The sequence below is a fragment of the Loxodonta africana genome, chromosome X, assembly GCF_030014295.1.
Source record: "Loxodonta africana isolate mLoxAfr1 chromosome X, mLoxAfr1.hap2, whole genome shotgun sequence".
Lineage (NCBI taxonomy): Eukaryota > Metazoa > Chordata > Mammalia > Proboscidea > Elephantidae > Loxodonta > Loxodonta africana.
Genome location: NC_087369.1, coordinates 189,782 through 211,906, shown reverse-complemented (window position 1 = coordinate 211,906; position 22,125 = coordinate 189,782). Strand labels below are relative to the sequence as shown.

At 55.5% G+C, this 22,125-nt stretch overlaps 1 protein-coding gene across 1 annotated transcript; it reads left to right on the top strand.

The window, feature by feature from the left end:
• Positions 1-595: 595 nt before the first annotated feature.
• LOC104847316 (putative GTP-binding protein 6) lies at positions 596-19,926 on the top strand. Its single transcript, XM_064277851.1, has 10 exons — positions 596-941; positions 1,391-1,528; positions 3,133-3,203; positions 3,724-3,854; positions 5,601-5,671; positions 7,445-7,603; positions 8,298-8,506; positions 14,519-14,667; positions 15,368-15,520; positions 18,278-19,926. Exons 1-10 carry the CDS (start codon positions 596-598, stop codon positions 18,399-18,401), a joined length of 1,551 nt encoding a protein of 516 aa, XP_064133921.1. The 3' UTR covers positions 18,402-19,926.
• The last annotated feature ends 2,199 nt before the right edge of the window (positions 19,927-22,125 follow it).

The window sequence follows — 22,125 nt, the reverse complement described above, 5'->3', positions numbered from 1 at the left end:
CCCGGGCAGGACCGGGACCCCCCGGGAGGACCGGGACCCCCGGGGCGGGGCTGCGACCCCCGGGGCGGGACCGGGACCACCGGGCAGGGCTGGGACCCCCGGGGCGGGGCCGGGACCCCCGGGACGGGGCCGGGACCCCCGGGGCGGGGCCGGGACCCCCGGGGCGGGACCGGGACCACCGCGGCAGGGCTCGGGGTCCGGATCCGCTGTGAGCCAGGGCGCGGGGAGGCAGCGGGCGGGCAGCACCGGCCCGGGGTCGGGGCAGACGCTCTCCGCTCCCGACCCTACCTGCGCCGAGGCCGTCCGGGTGGAGACTGCGCTCCCGACGGCGCCCGCCCGGCTCTGCCTCGGCTGCGGAGACTCGCGCGCCAACCCCGGGAGGACACGTGACGCGACGCGGCCACTGGGGCGCTGCCGGGCGCCCCGCCCCGCATGGCCCCGCCCCGAGCATGGCCCCGCCCCACACGGCCCGCCCCGAGTATGGCTCCGCCCCCACACGGCCCTCCCCCGAGTATGGCTCCGCCCCACACGGCCCGCCCCGAGCATGGCCCCGCCCCCTGTAGGCCCCGCCCCGGCGCGTGGCGGCGGACGCGGAATGTGGTCCCTCCGGGCCGCCGTCCGCGCGGGCCTCCGGCTCTCTAGCCGCGGCCGCTCCGGTGTCAGGGCCGCGCCGCCCGGCCAGTTGCTCAGGCTCGTCGCCTTCGGCCCCGGAGTGCTGGGCCCGGAGAGGCAAGGGCGCGGACGATGGGGCCCGCGGTCGGACGAGCGGAAAGCCCGAGCCCGGGACGAGGAGCCGGAAGATGCGGACCCCGAGGGGGAGGAAGAGGAGGAGGAGGCGGTGCTGCCGCGCAGGGAGCCTCTGCTGCCCGCGGGTGTCCAGCGCGTGTGCCTGCTCCACCCCGAGGTCAAGGGGGGCGCGCGGAAACCGCCGGCGACCCGAGGTGACGGGGGCGGGGCCTCCGGGTGGGCGGGGCCTCAAACTGGAAGGGGCCTTCCTGGCTGCGAGGAGCGGGGCGGGGCCTCGGGTGGGCGGGGCCTCAAACTGGAAGGGGGCCTTCCTGGCTGCGAGGAGCGGGGCGGGGCCTCGGGTGGGCGGGGCCTCAAACTGGAAGGGGGCCTTCCTGACTGCGAGGAGCGGGACGGGGTGGGGGGAGTCCTCCAAGTAAGACAGGGTCGGGGGCGGGCGCTGTGAGGGGCGGGGGTACAGGGGCAGGGCCAGGTCTCTGAATTGGACGGGAAGTGGGAGGAGCGGGCCTCTGGGGGCGGGGCTGAGTGGGCTCACCTGGGTGCATTTCAGAGGGGCAGGAGCAGGAGGAAGGAGGGAAGGGAGGCAAGGAGACTGGGGGGCATGGCGGTGGAGGGCTGACCCCTGTCCTCGCCCGTCCCCCAGCCGAGTGGCAGGTTGCGGAGGCCAGGTCGCTGGTGCACACGCTAGACGGATGGTCCGTGGTGGAGACCGTGGTGGTGCCCACCAAGACACCCGACAGCAAGCTGGTTTTCAGCCAGGGAAACTTTGAGCACCTGACAGGTGAGCCCAGGAGGAACGTTGTCCTCTTTCCCTATCTTTCCAGCTACGGAGAAAGTCTGGACTTTCTCGGGAGATTGTACCCACACTGGGTCCTGCAGCTGGGTCAGCCTCCCAGTTGGTAAATCGTTTCAGTATGGAAAGGATTGGCATGAGGGAGGGGCCCCAAGATGGGGATCTGCCTCTGGGTCAGCCTCTCAGCAGGTAAACCATTTGAGGTGTCTGAAAGATTGGAGCAAGGGAGGGGCTGCTGGCCATCCTCACCGAAGTAACCCCCACACCCCCTTGGGGCTTTTTAGTTGAGACCTGCCTGTGAGGATTTGTCCACTCCACGTACCTGAACTCTCCAGGTTCAAATCCACCGGATGGATGTCAGACCTGCTGTAAACTTCCCACTGTCCCCGTCAGGTCGCCCCTTGAGTGTCCCACCCACCCTGCTCTTGATCACCTGGGTTGTGGGCCCCAGTGTGACCTTTGCGGCCCTCAGATATCTGTCCCCATCCCAGCCGTCCCCATCACCATTCAGGGGCAGGCAAGCCTCCACAGACTTCCCCAGGTATCTAGTGAGGGTGTGGTTCTTATCATCTTGTCTGTTCCCAACATGAGTCACATGCTTTAACTACAATGTAGTCATGTCGACTTGGGGTGTGCATCAGACGCACATCTGTGGGGAGACCCCGTGCAGGCATCATGCACCTGTGGGGAGACCCCATGCAGGTGTCATGCTCCTGTGGGGAGACCCGTGGGGGTGTCAGGTTCCTGTGGGGAGACCCCATGTGAGCAACCTACTCCTGTGGTAAGACCCCATACAGGCATCAGGCTTCTCTGGGGAGACCGCGTGTTGGTGTCAGACATGCACCTCTGGGGAGACCCCATGTGAGTGTCAGGCTCCTGCAGGGAGATCCCATGTGAGCAACACACTCCTGTTGGGAGACACCATGCAGTCATCATGCTCCTGTGGGGAGACCGTGTGTTGGCATCAGACACGCACCTGTGGGGAGACCCCATCCGTGCAGGCATCATGCTTCTGTGGGGAGACCCCATGTGAGCAACGTACTCCTGTGGGGAGACCCCATACAGGCATCAGGTTTCTCTGGGGAGACCGCGTGTTGGTATCAGACACGCATCTGTGGGGAGACCCATGCTGGCGTCAGGCTCCTGTGAGGAGACCCCATGTGAGCAACATACTTCTATGGGGAGACCCCATACAGGCATCAGGCTTCTCTGGGGAGACTGCGTGTTGGTATCAGACACGCGTCTGTGGGGAGACCCATGCTGGTGTCGGGCTCCTGTGGGGAGACCCCATGTGAGCAACATACTCCTATGGGGAGACCCCATACAGGCATCAGGCTTCTCTCGGGAGACCGCGTTTTGGCGTCAGACATACACCTGTGGGGAGACCCCATGTGAGTGTCAGGCTCCTGCAGGGAGATCCCGGGTGGGCTTCAGGCCCCTGCGAGGAGACCCCAGACCCATGGCCTCATTCTCTCTATACTCTTCTCAAAGAGTCGTGGTCGTCACATGCACCCCCACAGGTGCTGTTTTCAGAATTATTTCCGAAACGGATGTATGTAAAAGCGTCAACCTCACTGTTCTCCTTTCATTAGAGAAAATCCGAGGATCTCCGGAAATCACGTCCGTCTTTCTGAACGTGGAGAGGATGGGCCCCCTCACAAAGGTATTCGAGAAAATGCAGCATCACAGCCTTGCCGTTCATGTACCAGGTGCAACAAGTGACTCAGGCGTGAGCTGTTATAAAGCCGAACAGATCAGGGTATAGGGCAATGGATGGTCCCACTTCCCCTTATCCAAGGACTGCCACGGTGCCACCTGAGCCATGCGCCCAGGTGTGTCCTTGTCGTTCAGCCACCAGGTGTAACAAATGACTCAGGTGGGAGCTCTGTTATAAATCTGAACGGGTCAGGGTATAGAACTATGAATAGTCCCACTTCTCCTTATCTGAGGAGTGCCACAGTGCCACCTGTGCCATCTGCCCAGGTGTGTCCTTGTCGTTCAGCCACCAGGTGTAATAAGTGACGCGGGTCAGAGCTCTGTGACAAAGCTGAACGGATCAATCTAGCAATGCACAGTCCCATGTCTCCTTGTCCGAGGACTGCTGCAATACTACCTGTGCTATCTGCCCAGGTGTGCACCCTCCTAGGTGTGCCATCAGAGGTCTTCCTGCCCTGTCCTCACAGAAGGAGCTCGAGGCGGCCTGGGGTGTGCAGGTGTTTGACCGCTTCACCATTGCGCTACACATCTTCCGTTGCCACGCCCGCACCAAGGAGGCCCGGCTGCAGGTTGCGCTGGCTGAGATCCCCCTTCTCAGGTAGACACCGGGATCCCCAGTCACATGCCCTGTGTCACGGCACAGAACAACACTCCCTTTTGTTTCCACACCTTTGACCGTTTTCTGGAGAGGATGACGTTCCACCCTTTGGCCACTGAAAAATCATATGTTTGCAATGTACAAAATATATTCACCCCGTCATATCATAGCAAAAGTGTTAATTTCAAGTCTGAAATCTAAAAATTCTACTTCATCTGTGAAATCTAGAAAACAAGTTATCGGCTCCCAAGGGTAAAATGGCAGAATGGGCACAAGCTAGATATTTCCATCGCAAATGGGAGAAACTGGAGGAAAAAAAGGGATAACAGGTACCAAGCAAGTCAGCAGGACACGCTCCATTAGCTTTAAAAGCTTTAAAAATAATCCCGTGTTTTCTGAGACAATTTACACAATAACCCTGCCCTCCAGACTCTAGGTATTGGCCACACTCTTCAGACCCTGAATGGAGGCCCGTCAGCCCTGGCCTTCACCTTCCAGGCCCACCAGGACTGCAACTCTGCTCCCTCAGCTTTAGGTGGCAACTCCACCGTTAGAAACACCAGAGGCCATGGCTCTACCCTTTGAAACTCCTGAGGTCATGGCCATACCTTTTAAGACTGAGGCAGCTCAGCTTCTTGTGTTCCTTGTCTCTTTAGCATCTGTTTCCTGTGTTCTTGGCCTCTCACCTCCTCAGGCCTCACACCCGCATCTGCCATGCTGGGGCAAGTGTTCCAAAGCTCTCTAGCTCCACCGATAAGTGCCTGGAGGCACCCGACTCCACCAGGAAGCCTCCTGCACACAGTGAGCTCTCTCGCTCTGTGGGTCGGCTCTAATGCCGTCTGGTGCTGCTCTCCTGGTTCTGCTGCTGCTGCTCCTGCTTCTGTATCCATTCACAGTTTCAAAACCACTTCTGCATTTCAGGTATCTGTTACAGCAGCACCCCACTTCTGGTACCAAATGTCTTACTCATCTAGTGCTGCTGTAACAGAAATACCGGAAATGCATGGTTTTAACAAAGAGAAATTTATTTCTTCAAAGTAAAGTAGGCTGAAAGTCCAAATTCAGGGCATTGGCTCCAGGGGAAGGCTTTCCTCTGTCTGTTGACTCTGGAGGAAGGTCCTCATCCTCGATCTTCACCTGCTTGAGGAGCTTCTCAGGTTGCAGGGACCAGGCTATTCCTGGTGCTGTTTTATTGGTGGTGTGAGGTCCCCCAGTCTCTCTGTTCCGTTCTGTCTTTTATAGCTCAAGAGATTGTCTAAAAAGACAATCCAATCTTGTAGGTTGAGTCCTGCCTCATTAACACAACTGCCGCCCATCCTTGCTCATTAACATTCCAGAGGCAGGATTTACAACATATAGGAAAATCACACAATACCAGGAATCGTGGCCCAGCCCAATTGATACACACATTTTTGGGGGACATAATTCAATCCATGACAGCACAGGACCAGGCAGCATTTGGTTCTACTGTGCATAGGGTCTCCATGAGTCTGGGGTTGACTCAACATCCACTAACAACAACACACAGAAGAAAAAGCAAGCATGGGAATCCTTGTGCTCCGAACTGCAAAAAAAACCCACAGGCTGCACTGGGCTGCAGTGTCGGCCCCTTCTTTCCCGTTCAGAGACCTCACCTGAAATTCTGGCCCCACCTCACCTGTGAAGCTGTTATCTCTGTTTTAATTGGGGGTGGGGAGGGAGGGTCATACCTCTACAGTTAACACGTCTCTACGGTTTCTATGCCAGGTCCAACCTGAAGAATGATGACACTCACCTGGACCGACAGCATGGGGGTTCTCGCTACATCATGGGGTCAGGTATGTGCGCAGTTCCTCATCCCCAGGCACAGAGAGGCGGGGCTGTGGCAGAGGACACCTTTAGGAAATGTGGAAACACCCCAAAAAATGCCTGTGAGTGCGGGAGCTGAATGTGACCCTGGTCTTATGCCAACACATCAGGGCACTCGGCCAGTATCCTCGGGTCACCGTAACAAATTATCACAAACCAGGGGTTTAAGACGACAAAAGTTTATTCTGTCACAGCTCTGGAGACCAGAAGTCTGAAATCACAGGGTCAGCAGAGCCACGCTCCCTCCGGAGACTCTAAGGAAGGATCCCCCCTCTTCTCTCCCAGTTTCTGGTGGCCCCGGGCGTTCCTGGGCTCATGGGCGCATCACTCCAATCCCTGTTCTGTCTTCACACGGCCGTCTCCCCGCTGTGGCTGTGTCTTCTTTTAAGGTCACCAGTCACTGACTGAGGGTCTACCTTACTCCAGTACCACCTCATCTTAACTGGTTACACCTGCAAAGACAGGTCTGGAGTGAATTGTGTCCCCAAAATATGACTTGGATTCCTAACCCCTGTGTGTGTTGTCTCAGTCATCTCACACTGCCATAACAGAAACACCACAAGTGGATGGCTATAACAAAGAGAAATTTGTTTTCTCATGGTAAAGTAACCTAAAAGTCCAATTTCAGGGCGTCAGCTCCAGGGGAAAGCGTTGTCTGTCGGCCTTCTCATCAGTGTTCCCCTGGACGAGGAGATTATCTGCACAGGGACCACGGGTCCGAAATCTGCTCCTAGCAGTTTCTTGGTAGTATGAGGTCCCCAGCTCTCTGTTTGCTTCCCTTTTATCTCTTGAGAGATAAAACGTGGTGCAGGCCATATCCCAGGAAAACTCCTTTACATCGTATCAGGGATGTGACCTGGGTAAGGGTGCTCTTACAATCCCACCCTAATCCTCGTTAACATAAAATTACAATCACAAAATGGAGGACAACCACACAATACTGCGATCATGCCCTAACCAAGCTGACACATACACTGGGGGGACATGGTTCAATCCGTGATGTGTTTGGATGTAGCCCTGTTTAGGAAATAGGATTTTCTTTGTTACGTTAATGAAGCCAAGTCAGTGTACGGCGTGCCCTAAACCTCACCGCTTCTGATATATAAATGAAGCGTTATAGCTACGGAGACAAGCACAAATAGTGGGGAGGGGGAGACAGTTGCTCCAGGAGGATCCCCAAGGAACCAAGGGACAGAAGCTGAAGAGACAAGGACCTCCCCCCAGAGCCGACAGAGAGAGCCTTCCCCTAGAGCCGGTGCCCTGAACTGGGACTTCTCAACCGTGAGAAAATAAATATCTGTTCTTTAAACCCACGCACTTGTGGTGTTTCTGTCACAGCAGCGCTAAGAGGCCGAGACCCTTTCTCCAAATAAGGTCTTGCTCGTAGGCTTGGGGTCAGGACATGGACATATCTTTGAGGCCACCATTTGGCCCCAACAGCTATCAGAACCCCTCCTCCGAGGCTCCTCTCAGGCCCCACTTTCTCCCGAGTAAAGGGGCTTCCTGTGACCTTGTGGGGAGTCAGTTACAAGGAGACCCACCCCCTCTAGGAGCCGTTTCTCCCAGGGCAGGAAGGCACTTCGGCCATGGCTGCGGGGAGAGCCTGCCCCTGTTCCCATTGCTGCAGACTCCTCGCAAACAAACCGGCCACGCTCCGTCCCCTGAGGCCCCCCGGCACAGCTCCCGGCTGCATCTTCTCCGCGAGTGTCTGCTCACTGACTTACCATCTTGGGTGTTTTCAGGAGAAACTTTTTTGGAAGTGCAGCAGCGTCTCTTAAAAGAAAAGGAGATAAAAATCAAGAAGGCGCTGGAGAAACTCAGGAAGAAAAGACACCTCCTACGGAGGCAGCGCCAGAGACGAGAGCTCCCCCTGATCGCGGTCGTGGGCTACACAAACTGCGGTGAGGGGATATAGCAGACAACCTACTTGCAGACATTAGAAGGCCCCAGTAGACTTTCTCACTTACAGACTCCTTATCTGACAATTCCCATTTACAACAAAAGTGAAAAATCCGTTATCTCTCACGCACATTAATGACACACGTCTGGCAGTAACGAATGTTGAGGTGCAAGGTGAGAGTAACGCTGACTGGGATGGTCAAGGCTGTGTGTCAGCTTGGCTGGGCCACGATTCTCAGTGCTTGGCAGTTTTGATGTAATTCAGCGGTTACGTAATGATGTAGTCATACTCCGTTTTCCTATAACGTGGATTTTCACGTAATGACTTGGGTTTTGGAACCTAACTATGTCACTAAGTGAGGGTGAGAAGTGAGTGTATTTAACAATTGCCAGGAGATATCACAACCAGACTCCAAAGTGTAACTTCTGTCTTCTCAGGGCCTTCAGGGGCCAAACGACAACCACCAACCCAGTTACAGGTGTTGGCTTATTTCCGCAGGCTAAGCCCTGCCTTGTGCCTTTTGTCCACTCTTGTGACCTCTGTCCCACCGCCATTACCTCTGTCCTGCCCTGTGACCTCTGCCCCACCCTGTGACCTCTGCCCCACCCCGTGACCTCTGCCCCACCCTGTGACCTCTGCCCCACCCTGTGACCTCTGTCCCGCCCAATAACCCTGTCCCACTGTGTGGTCTTCAGGGAAAACCACCCTGATCAAGGCACTGACCGGGGATGCCACCATGCAGCCTCAGGACCAGCTGTTCGCCACGCTGGACATCACGGCTCACGCGGGCTCCCTGCCCTCACGCATGACCGTGCTCTACATGGACACTATCGGCTTCCTCTCCCAGCTGCCCCATGCACTCATTGAGTCCTTTGGGGCCACTCTGGAGGACGTGGCCCATGCGGTGAGTGCTGCAGGAGAAAGTGAGGGCCTGGGGGTAAGGCCTGCTACCTGAGTGCGGAGTGCGGGGTCCGTGCTGCAGGGAAGAGTGAGGGTCTGGGGGTAAGGCCCGCTCCCTGAGTGCGGAGGGCGGGGTCCTTGCTGCAGGAGAGAGTGAGGGTCTGGGAGTACAGCCTGCTCCCTGAGTGCAGAGGGCGGGGTCCTTGCTGCAGGGGAGAGTGAGGGTCTGGGGATAAGGCCTGCTCCCTGAGTGCAGAGGGCGGGGTCCGTGCTGCAGGGGAGAGTGAGGGTCTGCAGGTACGGCCTGCTCCCTGAGTGCGGAGGGCGGGGTCCGTGCTGCAGGAGAGTAAGGGTCTGGGGGTACGGCCCGCTCCCTGAGTGCGGAGGGCGGGGTCCTTGCTGCAGGGGAGGGTGAGGGTCTGGGGGTAAGGCCTGCTCCCTGAGTGCGGAGGGCGGGGTCCGTGCTGCAGGAGAGAGTGAGGGTCTGGGAGTATGGCCTGCTCCCTGAGTGCGCCAGGCCACACAAGCGGGGTCCGACGTGTGAGATTCAGAGCGTCTCATGTCAGGGCTGTCCAGGAAAGCAGGACCAGTGTTATCTGCATATGACACAGGGATTCATCTGTGTGCAGCTGGCTGCTGAGATTGGGGGTCACAAGTTCAAAATCTGCAGTGCAGGTGGCAGCTGGGAACTAAGGCTAGCTCTCTATGGTGCAGTCATGAGGCAGAAATTTGTCTCTAGGGAAATCTCATTGTTTTGCTGTTAAGATCTCCAACTGATTGGATCAGGCCCACCCACCTTTCAGTTTGTAACTGAGCGCTTAACCACTGTGCCACCAGGGCTCCTTACCACAGGTGTAAGGGTCAGGATTTAGAGCACATATTTTGGGGTACATAATTCAATCCATAACACCTCACAGCCACGCCTAGACCAGTGTTTGATTGAATACCTAGACCAGCTGAGCAGACGAGTGAACCATCATACAAACCTTCCCCTCGCAGGGAGGGTGTACAAAACCAAGCAAAGAGCAGACACGTCTCCTGCTTGAGCGGATTTGGGGGTGCTGCTCCAGGTCTGCCCCCCAGCTTTCTGCCTCTGCTAGCAGGACGGCCTTTGGCACAGGACACATCATACTGGACTCATCCACTGTTTCATGGTTTGGAGCAGCCAGGGAGGTAAAAGTCGTGAAGGGGAGGTTAAAACCCCTTTCCTGCAGATTCAGGAAAGTGCAGCCGTCTCCTGTCACTCGAAGTCCCACAGCAAAGGGCCCCTTCCCCAGCACACGTGAGAGGTGTCCCTGTGTCCCCAGCACACGTGAGAGTTGTCCCTGTGTCCCCAGCACACGTGAGAGGTGTCCCTGTGTCCCCAGCACACTTGAGAGGTGTCCCTGTGTCCCCAGCATACGTGAGAGGTGTCCCTCTGTCCCCAGCACACGTGAGAGGTGTCCCTGTGTCCCCAGCACACGTGAGAGGTGTCCCTGTGTCCCCAGCACATGTGAGAGGTGTCCCTCTGTCCCCAGCACACGTGAGAGGTGTCTCTCTGTCCCTCACACACGTGAGAGGTGTCCCTGTGTCCCCAGCACACGTGAGAGGTGTCCCTGTGTCCCCAGCATACGTGAGAGGTGTCCCTCTGTCCCCAGCACACGTGAGAGGTGTCTCTCTGTCCCCCACACACGTGAGAGGTGTCCCTGTGTCCCCAGCACACGTGAGAGGTGTCCCTGTGTCTGTCAGGATTCTCCAGAGAAGCAGAACCAATAGGATACGCGGTGCAACCTGTGAGAGCCGGAACTCAACGGGACTGCCTCATTTTTCCAGGTCTTGCAAGTTTTCTGCCTTTGACAGGGTGGTCTTCCCACTTTCCCATCACCTGTCTTAGTGGGAAATATCTGTCTTATACTTCTGTGACAGGTTTCCCCCTTACACAGGTTCTGGCTTTCATGGGTTTACTGTATATGTAGAGAGAGACAGGCAGACAGATCGATCAATTAAATTGTAAGGAATTGGCTCAGGCAGTTGGGGGGGACGTCGGCTGGCAAGTCTGAAGTCCGTAGAGCAGGCAGGAAGCTCTAGTAAGAGAGAATGGTGCAGTTTTGAGTAAATGTTCCCGGATGAGACCTCAGAACAGAGAAAGAAAACCCGTGAAAAATCCGTGACAGCCGAATAACGTGTGGAATGTAGTCAGCAATCGGGCACCAGTATTGATTCTCTAGCGCTGTCCATTGCTCCGTGCACAGTCGTGTTACTAGGGGAAGCCTGATCGGGGGCGTATGGCAACTCTGTGCTATCCTCTCAGCTTTTCTGTAAACCTAAAACCATTCGGAGATTAAAAGCTTATTTAAAGTTTTAAACATATCCAGAAAAAGTAATAATTCTGGAGCTAAGTACCCCAAATGTAAATGGTTCTCATTTCTGGGTGGTAGAATTACAAAAAAAAATTACAAGTAGCTTTTATTTTCATCTTTAATGTGTTTTCCAAATTTTGCATCAGAAACCTGTTACGGATTGAATCGTGTCCCCCAAAACATGTTGTAAATCCTAACCTCTGTGGCTGTGGATATAATCCCATATGGGCGTGGGTTTTCGTTGTTGTATTAATGAGACAGGATTAGTGTATAGTGTGTTTTGAGTCAGTCTCTTTTGAAATATAAAAGTGTGTCTTGAGTCAGTCTCTTTTGAGATATAAAAGAGATTAAACAGGAAAAGGAGGAAGCAGAGGTAGGGGGAGAGAGATGCTAAGCCACTAAAGATCATCCAGGAGCAGAAATCAAAAGAGACAAGGACCTTCCCTTGGAGCCGGCACCCTGAATTTGGACTTCTAGCCTCCTGAACTGTGAGAGAGTAAATTTCCGTTTGTTAAAGTCACCCACTTGTGGTATTTCTGTTACAGCAGCACTAGATAGGTAAGACAAAATCTATCTTTAAAACTTAAAATTGGGCGAAAGACCATTTCTTCAAAACAAAATGATTTGAACCTTTAAAAAAAATTCACAGAAGGATAAAACATCCCAAAGCTTTGATCAAAGTACCAGTTGAGTGGGGGTTTTGGTTGGTTGATTGGTGGGTGGGTGGGTGGCTGGTGGATGAGTGGTTGATTGGTGGGTGGGTGGGTGGGTTGACTGACATTAGTGGTTGGTTGGTAGTTGGTTGATGGGTGGGTGCTGTCCGTGAGTCTGGATGGACACCCTGTGGTTGGTGGTTGGTGGTTGATTGGTGGGTGGCTATAACTGGAGGCACCAGTCACTGTCCATGAGTGTGGATGGACACCCTGTGGTTGGTGGTTGGCAGTTGGTTGGTTGGTTGATTGGTGGGTGGCTATAACTGGCGGCACCAGTCACTGTCCGTGAGTCTGGATGGACACCCTGTGGTTGGTGGTTGGTGGTTGATTGGTGGGTGGCTATAACTGGAGGCACCAGTCACTGTCCATGAGTGTGGATGGACACCCTGTGGTTGGTGGTTGATTGGTGGGTGGCTATAACTGGAGGCACCAGTCACTGTCCGTGAGTCTGGATGGACACCCTGTGGTTGGTGGTTGGTGGTTGATTGGTGGGTGACTATAACTGGAGGCACCACTCACTGTTCGTGAGTCTGGATGGACACCCTGTGGTTGGTGGTTGGCGGTTGGTTGATTGGTGGGTGACTATAACTGGAGGCACCACTCACTGTCCGTGAGTCTGGATGGACACCCTGTGGTTGGTGGTTGATTGGTGGGTGGCCATAACTGGAGGCACCACTCACTGTCCGTGAGTCTGGATGGACACCCTGTGGTTGGTGGTTGGTGGTTGATTGGTGGGTGGCTATAACTGGAGGCACCACTCACTGTCCGTGAGTCTGGATGGACACCCTGTGGTTGGTGGTTGGTGGTTGATTGGTGGGTGACTATACTGGAGGCACCACTCACTGTCCGTGAGTCTGGATGGACACCCTGTGGTTGGTGGTTGGTTGGTTGGTGGATGACTATAACTGGAGGCACCACTCACTGTCCGTGAGTCTGGATGGACACCCTGTGGTTGGTGGTTGGTGGTTGATTGGTGGGTGACTATAACTGGAGGCACCACTCACTGTCTGTGAGTCTGGATGGACACCCTGTGGTTGGTGGTTGGTTGGTGGATGACTATAACTGGAGGCACCACTCACTGTCCGTGAGTCTGGATGGACACCCTGTGGTTGGTGGTTGGTGGTTGATTGGTGGGTGGCTATAACTGGAGGCACCAGTCACTGTCCATGAGTCTGGATGGACACCCTGTGGTTGGTGGTTGGTGGTTGATTGGTGGGTGGCTATAACTGGAGGCACCAGTCACTGTCCGTGAGTCTGGATGGACACCCTGTGGTTGGTGGTTGCTGGTTGATTGGTGGGTGGCTATAACTGGAGGCACCAGTCACTGTCCATGAGTCTGGATGGACACCCTGTGGTTGGTGGTTGGTGGTTGATTGGTGGGTGGCTATAACTGGAGGCACCAGTCACTGTCCGTGAGTCTGGATGGACACCCTGTGGTTGGTGGTTGGTGGTTGATTGGTGGGTGGCTATAACTGGAGGCACCACTCACTGTCCGTGAGTCTGGATGGACACCCTGTGGTTAGTGGTTGGTGGTTGATTGGTGGGTGGCTATAACTGGAGGCACTAGTCACTGTCCGTGAGTCTGGATGGACACCCTGTGGTTGGTGGTTGGTGGTTGATTGGTGGGTGGCTATAACTGGAGCCACCACTCACTGTCCGTGAGTCTGGATGGACACCCTGTGGTTGGTGGTTGGTGGTTGGTTGGTGGGTGGCTATAACTGGAGGCACCAGTCACTGTCTGTGAGTCTGGATGGACACCCTGTGGTTGGTGGTTGGTGGTTGGTGGTTGATTGGTGGGTGGCTATAACTGGAGGCACCACTCACTGTCCGTGAGTCTGGATGGACACCCTGTGGTTAGTGGTTGGTGGTTGATTGGTGGGTGGCTATAACTGGAGGCACTAGTCACTGTCCGTGAGTCTGGATGGACACCCTGTGGTTGGTGGTTGGTGGTTGATTGGTGGGTGGCTATAACTGGAGCCACCAGTCACTGTCCGTGAGTCTGGATGGACACCCTGTGGTTGGTGGTTGGTGGTTGGTTGGTGGGTGGCTATAACTGGAGGCACCAGTCACTGTCTGTGAGTCTGGATGGACACCCTGTGGTTGGTGGTTGGTGGTTGATTGGTGGGTGGCTATAACTGGAGGCACCACTCACTGTCCGTGAGTGTGGATGGACACCCTGTGGTTGGTGGTGGTGGTTGATTGGTGGGTGGCTATAACTGGAGGCACCAGTCACTGTCCGTGAGTCTGGATGGACACCCTGTGGTTGGTGGTTGCTGGTTGATTGGTGGGTGGCTATAACTGGAGGCACCAGTCACTGTCCATGAGTCTGGATGGACACCTTGTGGTTGGTGGTTGATTGGTGGGTGGCTATAACTGGAGGCACCACTCACTGTCCATGAGTCTGGATGGACACCCTGTGGTTGGTGGTTGGTGGTTGATTGGTGGGTGGCTATAACTGGAGGCACTAGTCACTGTCCGTGAGTCTGGATGGACACCCTGTGGTTGGTGGTTGATTGGTGGGTGGCTGTAACTGGAGGTACTACTGTCTGTAAGTCTGGACAGACACCCTACGGTTGGTTGGTGGTTGGTTGGTTGTTCGGTGGTTATAACTGGAAGCAGCGCTGTCCGTGGTTGAACACCCTATGGTTGGTGGGTGGTTGGTTAATTGATGGGTGGTTACAACTAGAAGGACTGTTGTCCGTGAGACTGGACGCCGCCCTGTGGCTCAGGAGATAAGGCTGCTCCTGGAGACTCCAGGACTTGGTGTAAGAGAAGCAGCAAGAGGACACCTGGTGGAACAGGGGCAGGAATGAAGACCTGGGCGATCCGCCCACCCTGGGAACCCACCGCCTCCCACTGGGCGAGTGGGGACGTGTCGGAGGTGGAGACCCTGGGTGGGTGAGATTTGGTCTGTGCACAGTGGGAGCCAGGTGGCCTTGACCACCTGCTTCACCTGTCCTGCAGGACCTGATCATCCACGTACGAGATGTCAGCCACCCCGACACGGAGCTGCAGAAAGCCAGCGTCCTGTCCGCGCTGCACAGCCTGCACCTGCCCACCCCGCTGCTGGGCTCGGTGGTGGAGGTGCACAACAAGGTGGACCTGGTGCACGGGTGAGCCCCTGCCTCCTGGATCACCTAGTTCCAGTGTGGTGTGGTGGGGTGGGGTGTGCATGGGCCCCTCCTGACCCCTGCCTCCTGACCTCCGTCTTCTGACCCCCGTCTCCTGAGTCGCCTGGTTCCAGTGTGGTCGGGTGGGGTGGGGTGAGCGTGGGCCCCTCCTGACCCCTGCCTCCTGAATCACCTGGTTCCAGTGTGGTGGGGCGAACACCTGTCTTGCTTCCTCCTCTGTGACGTCCACACCTGTCAGTCCTCCTCAGTCTCCTCAACTCACCTGGCTGGTGGTAGGGTCAGCCCTCTTTGCCTTGGTCTCTACTCTTTCATTGATGTCCACAGATGGATTTAATGCAGGGCTGAGTTCAGGTGCCCTCACCTGACACCTCTCCACCTTTCTTCTCCTGCACTCACCTGGCCAGCCACTGGGGTAAATAAAGTCATACATCCATCCCCCTTGGTGGGGTACCCCTCGGTCTTCACTCCCCAGCAGCCGACCTTGCTGCAGGCTTCACACGAGTTTTTGCTTCACAATTTCCTTTGCCTTCATCATCCAGGACCCATGTTCCTTCTCAAGTAAACCCACGGCCAGCAGGACCCCGAGCACCCAGGGGTCGCAGCAGCTGCTCAGGGCCTTGCAGTGACCTCGGCCACACTCCCCGGCTTGGGTGTACAATTGAGTAGGGTCTCCCTCACACAGGTACAGCCCCATGGACCCTGGTTCGCTGGCTGTGTCCGCCCTCCTGGGGTGGGGGCTGGAGGAGCTGAAGGCGGAGCTGGAAGCCGCTGTCTTGAGGGCTACAGGGAGGCAGGTCCTCACCCTCCGAGTGCAGCTGGCAGGGGATCAGCTGAGGTGAGTGGGCGGCCAGCCCGGAGGGGGCGGAGATGGGGGTCTGCCGAAACAGCTCTGAACACCTTAGAAAGTGGAGGTGGGCGTCCCCTGAAATGGCCATGAATGCTTTATAAAGCGAAGGTGGGTGTCCGCTGAAATGGCTGTGAACACCTTGTAAAGTGGAGCTGGGTGTTTCCTGAAATAGCCATGAATGCTTTATGTATAAAGTGGAGGTGGGGTCCCCTGAAACGGCTGTGGACACTTTATAAACTATGTCTCATTGTCTCTGAAAAAGTCCTTCTTGCCACCGATAAGTCTGTGTTAATTACTCGCATACACCAGGTACCTAATCGGTGCTGTTTACATTCAGGCCTGCTGATACCTCCCCAGCCGCAGTGAGAGGAAGCTCTGGCTGATGGGCTTGGGATGGCTCTTAGGGTGAATGTTTATTACGACTGGGTTGGGTTTGACTGGCCTGTGCTCCTGACAACAGCAGGCTAAAGAGTGCCCCCTTCGTGTCCCAGAAACACACATTGCAGAGAGTCCCTGCTCCCCCCATGTGATTCAGATAAGGCTCACGGATGCCCCTGGTCCACCTGGGACAAGGCTACACACACACACACACAAAACAAACCCGTTGCCGTGGGGTCAACTCTGACTTAGGACAACCCCACGTGTCACAGTAAAACTGCTCCACAGGTTTTCAGTGGCTGGTTTCTCAGAAGTCGATCATCAGCCCTTTCTTCCAAGGTACCTCTGGGTGGACTTGAACCTCCAGCCTTTGGGTTAGCAGCTGAGTGTGTTCGCCATTCGTGCTGCCTCGTACCTGACTTGCTGAACTGTGTGTTCCCACTCATCAATAGCAATAGATTCTTGTTAACCACACCCTGGCTGGGATTCTCTCCTGCCCCCCGAACCCTAAACTCCGGCCATTCAACCTGAACCGGCACACAGCCCGTCCTCAAGGGCCCCCCAGAACAGGCCGGCCTCCACGGAAAACATTCTCTGACCCGCAGCCTGGTCACACCACCCTCTGCCCATTCCCCACACACTTCTAGCCTTGTTTTCTCCTCTAGAAAAGGGGAGCCCTGGTGGCTCAACAGTTAAGTGCTCAGCTGCTAGCCAAAAGGTTGGTAGTTCAAATCCACCCAGCGGCTCTGAGGGAGGAAGAACTGCTCCTGTAAAGATTAAAATAGATAAATAAACCTGTCACCATCCAGCTGATTCTGGCTCATAGCGATCCTATAGGACAGAGTAGAACTGCCCCTTAGGATTTCCAAAGAGTGGCTGGTGGATTTGAACTGCTGACTTTTTGGTTAGCAGCTGAGTTCTTAACAACTCTGCCACCAGGGCTCTCTGTAAGGATTACAGCCTAGAAAACCCTATGGGGCAGTTTTACTCTGCCCTGTAGGGATCCAGAAATCAATTCAACGGCACCTAACAACAACAGAAAAGAAAAACCCCTTTTGCCTCTCCCTAGAGACACAAGTTTCTGAGATCAAAGCTTCTCCCTACTGCAGTTGTCTGTTTGTCTGAGTCAGGCCACCTGCTGTCTGTGTCCAGATTTGTTCTCTATCTGACATTATGAAAGAACCGTCAAAGAAAAAACCGCAGCAGACAGGGTTAAAACGTGGAAGGGTGACCTTTATTCAGAGGGCAGTCGCAGAGACAAGGAAGGGATAAGGGAGATGGGGGAGACCACAGCTGTGTGACCCTCACCCCACTGAGACACATACCTGCGAGAGCGTTAGGGGGCTGGGGGCGAGGAAGGCGCCTGCAAGTACCGCAAGGCTCCAGTGTTTTCTTTCTCAGGACGGGGCCCCCTGGCTCCTGGGAGCCCAGAGGAATTGGGGAGGGAGGGACAAAGAAGGGGAGTCTAAAAGTTACTCAAACCATAAATCAGGAAGCCCTGGTCAGCCCTTTGCAGGAAGCCCTGCCGGTTTCCAGAACATAAAAGGGTGGGGGGTTTCTAACAGAGGACCTAGGTAAAATCCAAACTCATCTTAACTGCCAGAGGAGCCTGTGGTCCAGGCGTGTGGCAGGACGGGAGACATCCCATTCACACCCCTCAGACCAAAACCAACCAAACCCACTGCTGTCAAGTCGATTCCGACTCACAGCGACCCTATAGGACAGAGTAGAACTGCCCCATAGAGTTTCCAAGGAGCGCCTGGTGGATTCAAACTGCCGACCACTTGGTTAGCAGCCGTGACACTTAACAACTACGTAACCGGGGTTTCCACACCTGCCCCTCAGAGGTGACCACAAAACGCACCTGACCACCAGTCAGCAAACCACCCACCCACCTACAAACCACCCACCTACCCATCATTCACCAACCAACTAACCACCTGCTCACCCACCAACCATTCCCCCACCAACCAACCACTCACCCACCAATCATTCACTTACCAGCCACCATCCAACCAAACCACCCACTCACCTGCCAGTCAACCAAACTACCGACCCATCAACCAGTCACCCATTTACCTACCAGCCAGCCACCAACCGACCACCCACTTACCCACCAGCCACCATCCAAACCATCCACTCACCCACCAGTCAACCAAACTACGGACCCATCAACCAACCACTCATCTACCTACCAGCCAGCCACCAACCAACCACCCACTCACCCACCATCCAACCAAACCACCCACTCACCCGCCCACCAGCCACCTATAAACCAACCACCTGTCCACTCACCAGCCACCACCCAACCAAAGCCCCCACTCAACGGGCCCTTAGGTCAACACTTTGGGGTATTTTTATCCGCAGCTGGTTGCACCGGGAGGCCACCGTGCAGGCTGTGGACGTGATCCCCGAGGATGGGGCGGCTGACGTGACCGTCATCATGACCAACAGTGCCTATGGAAAATTCCGGAAGCTTTTTCCAGAATAAGACACCGCAGCCTGTGGGGTTGTTTGGTTTGAACATGTGAGATGGAGCAGGACGGCCGCTTGTCCCACTCACCCCCCCCAGCTCCCCCCAGTGTATTTGCTGCTGAGTGAGCCTGACGTGCCAATGTGTTCACACTGAGGTGGGCCGGTCACACCAAGGTGGGCTGTTCACCCCGAGGCGGGCCGGCCACAAACCAAGCAGCTGCCATGGAATCGATGCCAACTTACGATGACCCCGCGTGTGTCAGAGTAGAGCTGGGCTCCACAGAGTTTGCAGTGGCTGGTTTTGCAGAAGTAGATTGCCAAGCCTTCTGAGGCATCTCTGGGTGGACTCGAACCTCCAGCCTTCTGATTAGCAGCCAAGTGCTTAACCATCTGCGCTACCCAGGGATTTCCCGCCAACCTCGGGACCTGCTAATTCTAGATTATTCCACGTCGAGAGCCCACAAGTCGTACGAATTAGTTTTCTCTCTGGAACAATTGTTAACGAGACTTTAAGTGCTGTCTGGCTTTGTTCTTCTCTCCGTGAACCAGGGTTTCTGGTCCTGCCAGCTTGTCACTCCTCGGCTCGGCACAGCAACCTTGGTGACTGTCTCCGGCCGAGCGTGCGTTAGAGACGCCGCCAACTGCCACGCTTAGCTTTCCTCCAGTGGAAAGATCATTAAAAGTAAGGCCTGTCGACCCTGAAATTCCTCTCCACAAAGGCAGAAGACCCCGACTCACGGCGCCCCCGGCGTGTGTCAGAGTAGAGCTGTGCTCCATAGGATTTTCAGTGGCTGAGTTTTCTGAAGTGAATTGCCAGGCCTTTGTTCAGAGACACCTCTGGGTAGACTGGAGCCTCCAGCCTTTTGGTTACCATTTGGGAATAACAGAAAACAGACCTCTGCCTCTCTCCTGAGCACCAAATGGAGTGTGTGGACTTCCTGAAAGTGGACAGAGGCTCTATTTTTCAGGGCTCACTTGTACTTGCAGCTCCCGCAGTGCCTGCTCACCACCCTCTCCTGAAGCCCAACTTTCCTAACCCTTCGTCCTGCGCAGACTCAATTTTGGAAGATGTGGCGGACTGAAAATAGCCCCCAAAGATGCCCACGTCCTAACCCCCGGGATCCGTGAACATGGTACCTCACAGGCCAAGGGGACTGTGCAGGCGTGACTGATGTAAGAATCTGGAGATGGGGACATTGTCTCGGGTGGCCTGGGTTGGCCCCCAGAGCAATGACAAGTGTCCTTCTGTGGGGGAGGCAGGAGGGTCTGACTCATAGCAACCCCGTGTGACAGAGCAGAACTGCCCCATAGGGCCTAGGCTGTAATTCTCATGGGAGCAGATCTCCAAGTCCTGCAGAGCTGCTGCGTAGGTTGGGACCACCATCTTTCAAATGGCAGCTGAGCACTCAACTGTTGCACCACCAGGGCTCCTTGGGCAATCTCTAGAAACAGGAAAAGGGATTCTGTCCCTGGAAACTTCAGAAGGAAGCAGCCCTGCCACACCTTGATTTTAGTCAATAAAGCCCGTTCTGGCCTCAGAACTGTGAGGATAAATCTGTGTTTTAAATCACCTAGCGCCCGGTCCTTTGTATGGGAGCCAGGACACCCACACAGCAGGACTTCTTGGGGTGCAGGACAGACGGGATGAGAGCCCCCTTTCCTGGGAGCCCGCCAGGTCCCACCCCACGGCAGCCTTGAGACAGGCTGTGCTCCGGACAGGGGGCCACTTACCTGGACCCCATGGGTGAAGTGGGACGTGGATCGCTCCACCACCAGGACAGACGGGTGGGACCCTGGGCCTTGGCCCTGGTCTGGGCATCACGGCCCCCACCTCCTCCAGGATGCAGACGCCCAGGTGTGCGGGGGACCCAGGTGTGCACAGACACTGGGTGCACAGATGCTGGGTCCAGAGCCTGGGTGCTGGCGGGTCAGACCTAACTGGAGCCTGTCCACTTCCAGTCGGCCAGAGGTCTTGGGGGCGGGGTGAGGTAGAGTGCCGCCCTGGGTGTCGCATGAGAGGCACCAAGGAGCAGTTAATACCGAGCATCACTCTGAGAGCTCACTCAGCAATTTAACCCCCATTGCCCTAAGCATTGTTTTCTGTAGGTCGGCCCCTCTGCTCTGTCCCAGAGGCTTTGTCCAAGTCGTTGGGGTTGAGGAGAAGCCCAGGTGGGCCAGGGCGTCCTGCCATTGCCCAGAGGTGTCCAGTGCATCCCCCTGGCTCCTGTCTGACCTCTGTGGGCTCAGGGGCTGAAGGCTCCATCTTCCTCCTGGCCAGCTTCCAGGTGGTGTCTAGTCACCCCAGTCCTCCTCTTGGCTCCTCGCTCTCTACCAAGGACCCCCCCCCCATTGCCCAGGGTCCCCCTTCCCAGCAGGGGGACTCACAGAGGGGCAGTGAAGGATCAGCCCCCCAGGGCTGCCTGACGCTCAGAAACCCACAGCAGGGAACTTACCCAAGAGGGGTGGTGATGAAGGGGAGGGGGAAGTGGGGTCTCATGGGACCCCAGAAGAGAGGAGAGCGTGTCAGACTTCATGTGGGATACGACCGGGCACGAGAGCCCCACTCCACCCCACAGCCCCACCGTGACGACTCCTGAGATGTCTCTTCCTACAGACTGACTTCCCCCTCCCAGTTCCAGGCTCCTTCTCCACACACATACCACACACATGTATACAGCACACATGTACACACACACCACATACCACCACACATACACACATGTATACATCACACGTACGAACATGTACAAACCACATGTATATACCACATGTATACAACACGACACACATGTACACACACCACATACCACCATACACATGTACACACATCACATACCACCACACATGCATGTACACACACACACACTCCTAAGACATCTTTTTCTGTGAATGGGCTTCCTCACCCCCTACCCCTCTCCATCTTAGCTGTCTAAAAAAAAAATAGGAATACCACAAGTGGGTGGGTTTAACAAATGTATTTTCTCACAGTGTAGGGAGTCTACAAGTCTGAATTCAGAGTCAACTCTAGGACATGGCTCTCTCAGCTCTGGAGCAAGGTCCTTGTCTCTTCAGCATGTACGTCCTGGTTCCTTAGAGACCTCCATGTGTCTTGGCATCTCTCTTCCCCCGTCTCTGCTTGCTTGTTTAATCTCTTATATCTCAAAAGAGATTGACTCACCACACACCCTACACTAATCCTGCCTCATCCACGTAACAAAGACAACCCGTTCACAACCAGGATTATAACCACAGGCATAGACACGGGATTTACAACACATATTTGTGGGGGACGCTATTCAATCCGTAACAACTCCCAATTCCAGGCTCCAGCCGCACCCACAGGAGCCTGGGGTCATGAGGGCCAACCTGCGTAGGTGGGAGAGTTCTCACGGGAAGACCCCCACGGGGGCCCGAAACACAACTCTATCATGAGCAGGGCAAGGTCATTCAGAGAAGAGCCCAAGACACACGACCACGGGCAGTCACTCACTCAGTCGGCAGCGTTTGTTGAGGGTTACAGAGAAGCGTGCTGGGTCTGCAGGGCCTGGAGGTGGACGGGATGCAGCGCCTTTTCAGGGCCGGAGCCTGGGCAGGTGAGGCCACACCCCACCAGAGAGACACGTCCCACAGGACAAAACATCCCTCCAAATGCAAAAGTCTCAAAAGTTCATCTTGAATGTTAAACACAGAAACTCTGCTTAACGTGCCTGTGGAAGAGCTTAAAATATTTAAAAGATTAA

Excerpts from the sequence above, each read along its gene's own strand:
- LOC104847316 (XM_064277851.1), top strand. The coding sequence starts at position 596 with ATGTGGTCCCTCCGGGCCGCCGTCCGCGCGGGCCTCCGGCTCTCTAGC. Across the intron at positions 14,668-15,367 it reads AAGGTGGACCTGGTGCACGG|GTACAGCCCCATGGACCCTG; the intron begins GTGAGCCCCTGC and ends TCCCTCACACAG. Across the intron at positions 15,521-18,277 it reads CTGGCAGGGGATCAGCTGAG|CTGGTTGCACCGGGAGGCCA; the intron begins GTGAGTGGGCGG and ends TTTTATCCGCAG.